This window comes from Vigna unguiculata, chromosome 3 (genome assembly GCF_004118075.2).
Source record: "Vigna unguiculata cultivar IT97K-499-35 chromosome 3, ASM411807v1, whole genome shotgun sequence".
NCBI lineage: Eukaryota > Viridiplantae > Streptophyta > Magnoliopsida > Fabales > Fabaceae > Vigna > Vigna unguiculata.
The window spans coordinates 43,517,104-43,526,441 of record NC_040281.1 but is presented as its reverse complement, the minus strand read 5'-3'; the positions used below and the strand labels follow the sequence as shown (position 1 = coordinate 43,526,441).

Here is a 9,338-nt window from a genome sequence, read left to right as displayed (position 1 = left end):
TTGTCACCTGATACATTAATCTATGACTTAGATTATCTTGCAGTTATAATATATATATATATTTTTTAATGAACTTGTATAATTAAAACAATTACCACAACTTAGCACAATACCGTTAAGGTATTTCCATTTTCTCAATCTTAATCATCTCATCACATACATTAATTTCATATAGATCCATTCAACAATATAATATATTTGTGTATACATCATATAAAAATTGTTAGAGTTAATATGTAAATAAAATAAGGATATCTACGAGAAATTCTCACTAAACTTATTTTAATAAATATGGTATGATTTTATACCAACTTAATTTTATTTATTTTTTTATCGGCTTCATGCTCAACTTATGACCTGACCTCTTAGACTCTATCTAAATCTGCATTTAGAAATGAAAAATTCTTAGATTAATAATTTTGTAACTTTATTTAAAAAAATAAGATCACGTAAAGTTATGTCACTGTCACTTTATATCTTGTTGCATTTTGTTTATATATATATATATATATATATATATATATATATATATATATATATATATAAATAAAATAAGTTCCTCTTGCGACATATCTCTTATCTCTATTATATATCTTATATCTCTTAAATTTTTACAAATTTTCAATGTTCATAGTATTACATACTGTAATTACATATATAACCTCTAATATTTCATAATGTAATATGACTTTTAAAATTTTATAAGTTTGTATTCCAATTAAGTTCACATCAAACTCTCAAAATTAAAATGCAGACTTAAACAATTGTTTAATTTATTACTTGAACGATATACAAATCCAAACTAATTATGATTGATCAACACTTAAAATATGTTAAATTAATAATAATTATTTTTATTAATTATTGAGATTAGATGATTTATTCATAGTTAGACACAAGTTTAAATATAAAGATTTTGCTTACGTCATTCACGATTTTGTTATGTTAATAACAGATCATACAAAGTTATGGTAATGTAACAAATTTTCTCTTATATGATCATGTGTAGGTATAAATTAATATACTAACTTATATTTTAGTTATCGAACTTAAAAAATTGACTAAATTAAAAAAAAATTAAAAAAATTAAAAAAACCACAAATTAATACGTGACATGTTGTTAACGGCGTTAGTCAAATCCGTCTAAAAAGGATCTAATTGAAGTAGTTTTTCAAAAGTTAAGATGCAATTAACACCTTATTTAAAGTACTTATTTGAGGTACTAGTCCCAAACTGGATACTATACGAGTAATTATATATTATAGTAAAAATTTACATTTTTTAATACGGAAAGAAAATAAAGTAAAACCATAGAATTAGACAACAATCATATAATTTGTCTAATAAAAAATTTTAACCACAGAAATTCAATTAAAAAATATAAATATCTGGAAGACCTTATTATAAAAAAATATTAAGAAAACGGAACTTAAAACTTAATTAAATCTTATATTTATATTTTATAATAATCAAATAAGAAATAAGATTATATGAATAATAATTTTAAAAAAGGAATTCATTCATTAATACAAAACATATTTTGAAAAATGTTAAAAAGAATATCGGTAATGGTATTTAAAGAGTACAATTTTGTGGAAAGAAAAAGAAATAATATCACGGTGAGTGAGAGCGGTTTTCTGGTTTGGAGTCTGCCACAAAGCTCAAAAATCACTCACCACACAAAACTCCCAATTCCACAAACAAAAGTGGAACAAGTAAATTCCAGTTCCAACTTCAGTTCACTTCAATGGCTTCTTCCATATGTGCTCTCTGCCCTTCCGTCCCATCACACCTCACTAAAACCTCTCTCCCTCTCTCTCAACGTAACGCATCTATCTCTATCTCTCTCTTTTTTTCACTAACTTCCACAACATTTCGTTCCTCACTTTTCATGTCGTTTGAAGGAAGCAAGTGCGAAATGAGTCGGAGGACTTTTGCGGTTAAGGGAATCGTGGCCTCCGGCGTTTCGGTCGCCTCTTCCACTCTCACAGCGGAAGCTCAGCCGTCTTCCAAAGGTTAGTGGATTTGATACTAACTCACATTCGAGTGTGTGTGTGTGTGGTTTGTGTTGAATGTTGCTTATGTTGTGCTTACGGAGAATGAATATGTGTTCAGGTTTTGAAAGATTGCCGTACAAGGCAGAAGGTTACAATTATTGGACATGGAGGGGTCATAAAATACACTACGTTGTGCAAGGAGAAGGTTCCCCCATTGTTCTTATTCATGGTTTTGGGGCCTCTGCGTTCCACTGGAGGTTTTTTTTTTTTTGCTCCTTTTATCTTTTGGCGCCAATAGTTTACCTTCATTTTGCATATCACCTTACCAGACTGCTGTTTATTTTATTTTTTTTGGGAAATGTGTTTTCTTTTGGAAACTAGAAGTAAGGCCCAGCGAAGTTTGGATTTTCAATTCTAAATTACAGTGAATAAGAGCGTATGTTTGAAAGTGTGTATAAGTATTAGAGATTGAGCTACTAGCATTTCCTGGAAATAATAGTTTCTACCTGACACATTCTTTTAAGTATATTATTATGATGGGTTCAAGTTCATTAGAAATTACAGGATCGTGCGTGTTGGACTAAGTGTATGTCAATAGAAGCTTGTTAGATAATGTTTTGCTAACGTTTATTCCAGTAGGTTTAGCGTCCTTGTTCCTATTTAGTTTAGGTTTCGGTCCTTATACTATGGTTCTGTTTATATTTTCATCCTCCAGACATTAGTCGTGATGGTTGTGTCGTAAAGGGTATGTGTTGTAACATATTGCTGCAGACGGGGATCGGAATCTACATGGAATGGCCGAATGAAAGTACATGGAGAAAATGAACCCCGACCTTTTACAGTATAGGGACCGAGTGTGCCCATTTTACACGTGTTTCCATCATATGTTTTTGTATTCTAACTTCATCAATACATCGGATATAATGTGTTACTATTGCTCCTTCTTGTAAGCTAATAAGCTTGAGTGTTTCTGTTTTGTCTTTGCGGTGTATGTAATTTTTATAGCAATTTTTCTTTTGTTAGTGCCTTGAATTATCCGTGCGATAAGATCACTTTTTATGTGGAGATAATCATATATGTTTATTTATATCTCCAGGTACAACATTCCAGAATTGGCCAAGAAACATAAGGTATATGCCATTGACTTGCTTGGATTTGGGTGGAGTGACAAAGCACTTATCGATTATGATGCCATGGTGTGGAGGGATCAAGTGGTGGACTTTGTGACGGAAATAGTAAAAGAACCAGCAGTTTTAGTTGGAAATAGGTAAGAACTATATTGCCTGAATTTGCATCTGGGTATAGTCTGAAATTCTGGTCTTCTTCCTTTCACAAGTTTTGATGTTGTTTTCCATGCATGGTTTCCCCCAAACATAGTCGTCTTGTTGGACACTGTTTGATTGGCTCTCAAGGCATTCGTGCACTAGTAACTATGTCATTTTACCTTAGCAACAGAGATTTCATTAACTAGAAAACATGTAGAAAATTATCTTCGGCAAATTAATTCTCAAGTATTATGTTGTCAAATATGGTTGTTGCAATGCAATGCTTAACTTTTTCTTACTCCTGAGTTGTCTAATAATTTATTTACAAGTTGATGCCACAGGACCAAAATCTTATTTATACTAAATTCCAAGTACAATTTTGTTTTTTGTATAGAATTGACAGACAACAATATGTGCTATATAAAGTATAAATGCTGTTTACCTCCATCATGATAATTTTTCAGCCTCGGAGGATTTACTGCTTTGGTTGCAGCAATTGGGTTGCCTGAGCTTGTAAATGGTGTTGCTTTACTAAATTCTGCTGGACAATTTGGTGATGAGAAAAGGGAAAGTAAAACTTCTGAAGAAACAGCCCTACAAAAGTTTGTCCTAAAGCCTTTGAAGGAAGCTTTCCAGCGTGTAGTTCTTGGATTTTTGTTCTGGCAGGCAAAGCAACCAGCTCGCATTGTGTCAGTTCTAAAAAGTGTATGTTTCTTGCTATCATCTTATTAAACCAAATTTGTGTTACTAAAGTGTTAGCTTTTTTAATTGTGAGGATATCATTCCCGGAGGCTTTTGTCTTTGGTGGGATTGCGTATTCCCTTTCAACAACTTTCTACTATTTATTTGTTACTAGTTGCATTGTACATATATGTCTGAATGCATAGTTTTTCACAGGTGTATATAAATTCTTCCAATGTGGATGACTATCTTGTGGAATCTATATCAAGGCCAGCTCAAGATCCAAATGCTGGAGAAGTTTATTACAGGTACATGACTATGTCCATGCTAATACTTTTATGTTTGATGAAAAGGACATTGCGAGCTTTACACCGTAAAGCCTAGCTATTACTATTGTTAGAGTCCAAGGCCTTATAAAATTGACTTCAGAATCCCCTCGAATGTAATCCCATGCTTTTCACTATTCCATTTCACTAGCTTGAGAAAATGCGTGCTGCACATTTGCAATCGAGATACACGGTAAAAAACTATAATATTGAATAATATAAACCTTGGGAAAGTTGCACCGTAAAAAGTAACAATTGTAGTTAGAAAAAGCTCCAGATGATAAGACTTTATAAACCCGCATCAGAATTCCATACTTTCAGTGTGAGACCGAATTTCTCTACCTTGCAATTAGATCCAAATACTATGCTGTAAATTTCTATTTTGGCTTTCCTGTTGTTATATATGGGTAAGAATCACGTTTTCTCAGGCTTTAGCAATGTAGATAAGAGGGATACTTATGCTATAAACCAACTAATGTGGTCAAAGTAAAGTTGTAATGTAAAAGTAATGTGGGAAAATGATTAAGGACTAACCTTCGACCATTTGTCACTATAATGAGAATGCTTTAATGTTTTTCGTTTCAAACCTTTCTTCTCTAAACTTTGATGGTATAGTTGATGGTATAGTATAATGTAGAATAGAGCATATTTGATGAATCAAAAACACAGAGCATAGGTAAAATTTATAGAGTTCTTCGTCCATTCTAGGTCCATTACAAAGTAGATACCATCATAAATTGTTGTCAATTATATGAGATTACTGTATCAAAATTTATGCAACAATTATAAGATTGATCGACAAATAAACCACATCTATAGACATAATTGATCATATGAATATCTCATTATTCCACATATCACATATTTGAGAAATTTCCAACCTTAATTATGAGTTTCTTCTCCTAACTATTCCTGTTTATTTGTTTTCATTGCTTCACCCAATGTTGTCTCCAGGTTAATGACACGGTTCATGATGAATCAGAGCAAGTACACTCTAAATGCTGTCTTAAGTGAACTATCTTGCCCGTTGTTGTTGCTCTGGGGCGACCTTGACCCTTGGGTTGGTCCAGGAAAGGCTAATCGAATCAAAGAGTTCTATCCAAAAACAACTCTTGTAAACTTGCAGGCCGGGCATTGTCCACATGATGAGACACCAGAGCTTGTGAACAAGGCTTTATTGGATTGGTTGACAACCCTCACACCTGAAGTGACTCTCCAAACTGTTTGAACATGTATTTAATTTTTAAAACCAATCAGGTGCAAGTTCTTGATTCAGTTAGTTTCAAGTAGTCAATAGTAGTTACCAGCATACTTTGTGTACAAAGAACTGGGTAAAGAATACTCAGGATAGAGAACATGATGGCAAGAATACATTACAAGAATCGTTTTACATACCTGTATATTTTTAAGATAATGTATGCATTCATTTCTTACATAAAACAATTTCGTTAGTTATATGTTTGCACTCTGACTTTTCTCCTTCAGACATTTGCAAATAAGAGTTAATCTGGTTGGTTTTCGATCATCTGACAGTAGTAAATAAAATAGCCAAAATAATAAATATTTTCATTATTATTATTATTATTATTATTATTAATCCTACAATTCATCTCATATATTCTTATTTAAAATAATTAATTTTTTTTCAAAAGGTTTTATATGTTATTAGTTCTACAATTCACTTTATATATTACCAGTGAAAATACAGATGTTATTGAACATGTGTTTGTATTTTTTAATTTTTATAGAAATTTGAGTTAAGATCACTAAGAAATATATAATTAAATTTTAAAATAGTTATTGAATATAAAATTATAAAAATAAAATATGTACACAAACAAAAGTTTTTAAGATAATAGTTAAAGACAAAAGAAGTTTGTTAGAATAACGGTTAAAGATAAATTATTTATAAAATAATTAATTTTTAAAATAATAATTTTGGTTAAAACTGAAATAATGAAATGTGGATATAAAAGAAGATATTTTTTTATATATTGTTATAGATTTTAAATAAAAAATATTTAAAATTATAAATAAGTTAATTACTTTTAAAATGTAAAATAACATTTAAAATAATTTGAGATGAATTGTAGGATTAATAAAATGATATTTAAGATATTCAATACTTTAAATATTTCATTCATTAATGTTTCTTTTAAAATACCTCAATTTGTTTCTATAAAAAGCAACTCTTCACATTCATTTCTTAAAAATTGAGGGGTTGTGGTTAAATTCAAATGATTTTAAATGTTTCTTATTTTTGAAGGATGTTGGTTTGAAGGTGGCAACACTTGGTTTATGGCCGTTCCTTCCTCAAGGAACTTTCACAATAAGTATACCTTTGAGATCATCATATAACCATCAAATGAACAAATGAACTTTTGGATTTTCTTTCTTTGTGTGTGGAGAATAGGCTTCAGTATGTAAAGTTTATTTCTCTCACTTATTTAAGTAGAGGGAAATCAATCTAGGTGTATGTAAGAGACAATCATATTTAAAATATGACGACAATTAGAGGGAAGAGAAAAAAAAATTTATTGTGACAGCCTAAAGTGTATATTTTCGAATTGCAACGTGGAATTTATTCCGACAGGTCAAAATAAGTCAAAATAATATCTGGACAAAAATTATTATGGATAATTCCTCATTTTCAATAATTGGATAGTCGAGTAGAAGTTTGAAGAGAGAGAAAGACTGTTTGTTTGGATGTAAAAAAATATCTATAGCATATATTTGTTAGTAAAATTTATGATTAACACTAAATTAATATTTTTAATGAATTCTTACTACTAATTCATTGCATACTTGCTAATGAGATGGATATAAGTATTAAAATATGTGACATCTATTTAAATAGAATAATCTATTAAATAAAACATCGCATGATTATAATAATAAAGAGCACACGAGATGAACAATATACACTTCAGAATATACTGTTACAGTTATCCATGAAGGTACTTGAAGGTACTAAGGCATACCAAACATAATGCCATGAACTAGACATGAATCTAAAAGTTAACTGCTTTGCAAAAGAAGCTGCTTATATAGCAAGAACTACAAAGGCATTAGAGCCTTAAAACTGTTCCTAAGAGCCACATACAACATGCCATCTAAACTGCACCGTTGCGACTGTCAGGTCTACCTTCAACATTTCCTCCATCTGCTCCCACCATAAGGTGATTATCGCAAAAGAGAAAGCAAGACACGAACATACACAAAAATGAAAGGGTAAACTAATGTAAAATAAATTTAACATATTATAGCAAACAAATGCTTAAAACAATCCTCAAACATGCAGCAAAGTAAGCACCAATTCATGTTAGAGCAAACAAGCAAGACACTATGACTCAAGGTTAGCCTTTAAGTGTCTAAGGTCATTATCTTGCCAGAGACTAGGGCCTTCTGCAACTCTTACCACTTGTATCAGTTTGCTCTACATGAGACTCACTGATCCTTTAGAGTTTTGGGATGTGATCCTTACTTGAATCCTTATCTTAATTATATACACTACACACCACCATGAGGTCTCCCCACGAGACTCATGGAATTATGCCTATCTCACACCGATTTCATGTTTCTCATACCATAACCACCATTTTTGTCTCAAACATCCAATTCTCTTGCCAAAACACTACCAACCAACATAACCATGATCAATTTCATACCAAGCATGCAAATTTCAATTTATAGGAATCAAACAGTCAAGCATATTCACATACTCCTCGTTTAAAAAGGTATTTTAAACCAATCATGCCACAAATCACCCAAACATACAAGAAAAAATGTTATAACGTTCCTCTGCACTAGCCTCGCTCAAGCTAGGAGCCCTCGCTCAGGCGAGGGAAGTCACCTCGCTTAAGCTGCAAGCTCTCGCTTAGGCGAGACTGCAACAGTGGCCCCTAGGAGATTTCACGAGCTCTCGCTTAGGCGAGACTTTCTCACTTGAGCGAGACGGGGTGTCGCTCAAAACATGAACGGGTCGCATGGGCGAGCGCTCGAGGCAGAACCTTGGGCGAGCTTCTGGTATTCTCGTCCAAGCGAGGCGATGTGAGCTCGCTTGGGCGAGAATATCAGTTCTCCCCCACTGTTCCACGCATGCAACACCAGAAATAGTCCAACCAAGCTTTATAGTTCAATCACACACGAGCATAAGCATTTTCAAATCATTGTTATGCATAAAATAACAGTGAAACAAGTAGCATGCTCAAAGAGAACCTAACTTCCCTTACCTGGATTTAGAGTAGCAAAAGCAAACAACCCAAAGCTAAGGAGCACAACAGCTCCATTAACAAGAATAGTGAGCTGAAACATGAAAACTTAGACAAAACGAGGTTAGGAGATTGAACCCTAACCTGACTAACATGCTTAAACAATGTAAAGGGGGAAGAAACGGACTAGAAACACTAAGGTTCAACTTACTTGGAGGTAGAATGGGTTTCGTTAGCTCAGAGACGAAAGAGCGTTGTGCCCTAGCAGAACACCTTGTAGGAGACAAGAGAGGGGAAAAGGAAACTGTTTCTGAAAATGAGACAAGTGAAGATGAGAAGGCTGGACAGGGTATTGGGGTCCTATAGTTGGGTTGGGCTGGCCTTGGATCTACGAGAAGGGTCAGGCCCATACACATATAAGCTGAAAAATTGGGGCTTACAAAATACGTGACATGTGGATACTCATTATTCGTTAATCATTATTAATAAATTTTATTTAATATATATATATATATATATATATATATATATATATATAAGGTAATTCAATATAATTATTAGAAAAAAATATTAATCATTAAAAAATAGTTTAAAATATATATATATATATATATATATATATATAATTTAAACATATGAAATCAAAGTTATTTTTAAAAATATTAGTTTTTAAAACTTTATATTTTGGTGCAACTTGTTTAAATTTGTTATTTAGAAAAAAACAAATTTATTTGTATTAATATTTTAATGGGTAATTTGATTTAAATTGTATTTTAAAATTATTTTATTTTTCTAAGCTTATATTTTAAACATTTGTTTTTAAACAAATTTATTTAAAATTAAATATATATATATATA

At 31.7% G+C, this 9,338-nt stretch overlaps 1 protein-coding gene and 1 long non-coding RNA gene across 3 annotated transcripts; one reads left to right on the top strand and one right to left on the bottom strand.

Moving 5' to 3' along the window:
- The first annotated feature begins 1,619 nt into the window (after positions 1 to 1,619).
- LOC114176521 (pheophytinase, chloroplastic) lies at positions 1,620 to 5,704 on the top strand. 2 transcript variants are annotated; one of them, XM_028061587.1, is made up of 7 exons: positions 1,620 to 1,823; positions 1,905 to 2,015; positions 2,116 to 2,254; positions 3,094 to 3,264; positions 3,727 to 3,967; positions 4,160 to 4,251; positions 5,224 to 5,704. In XM_028061587.1, the coding sequence occupies exons 1-7, from the start codon at positions 1,748 to 1,750 to the stop codon at positions 5,495 to 5,497; spliced, it is 1,104 nt and encodes a 367-aa protein (XP_027917388.1). In that variant the 5' UTR covers positions 1,620 to 1,747; the 3' UTR covers positions 5,498 to 5,704. The 2 variants fall into 2 exon arrangements, with proteins under 2 accessions (XP_027917388.1, XP_027917389.1); XM_028061588.1 differs by having other exon boundaries at positions 1,716 to 1,823; positions 1,909 to 2,015.
- Positions 5,705 to 7,363: 1,659 nt separating this feature from the next.
- Positions 7,364 to 8,784, bottom strand: LOC114177543. Its single transcript, XR_003603144.1, has 3 exons — positions 8,692 to 8,784; positions 8,502 to 8,588; positions 7,364 to 7,432 (listed from the first exon to the last, which is right to left on the bottom strand). It is a non-coding gene; the product is annotated as an uncharacterized LOC114177543 (long non-coding RNA).
- Positions 8,785 to 9,338: the final 554 nt, after the last annotated feature.

Bases quoted from the DNA above. Each gene is read 5' to 3' on its own strand.
- LOC114176521 (XM_028061587.1), top strand. From the start codon at position 1,748: ATGGCTTCTTCCATATGTGCTCTCTGCCCTTCCGTCCCATCACACCTC. The intron at 2,255-3,093 runs GTTTTTTTTTTT...TTATATCTCCAG, and splicing joins GCCTCTGCGTTCCACTGGAG to GTACAACATTCCAGAATTGG. The intron at 3,968-4,159 runs GTATGTTTCTTG...AGTTTTTCACAG, and splicing joins TTGTGTCAGTTCTAAAAAGT to GTGTATATAAATTCTTCCAA.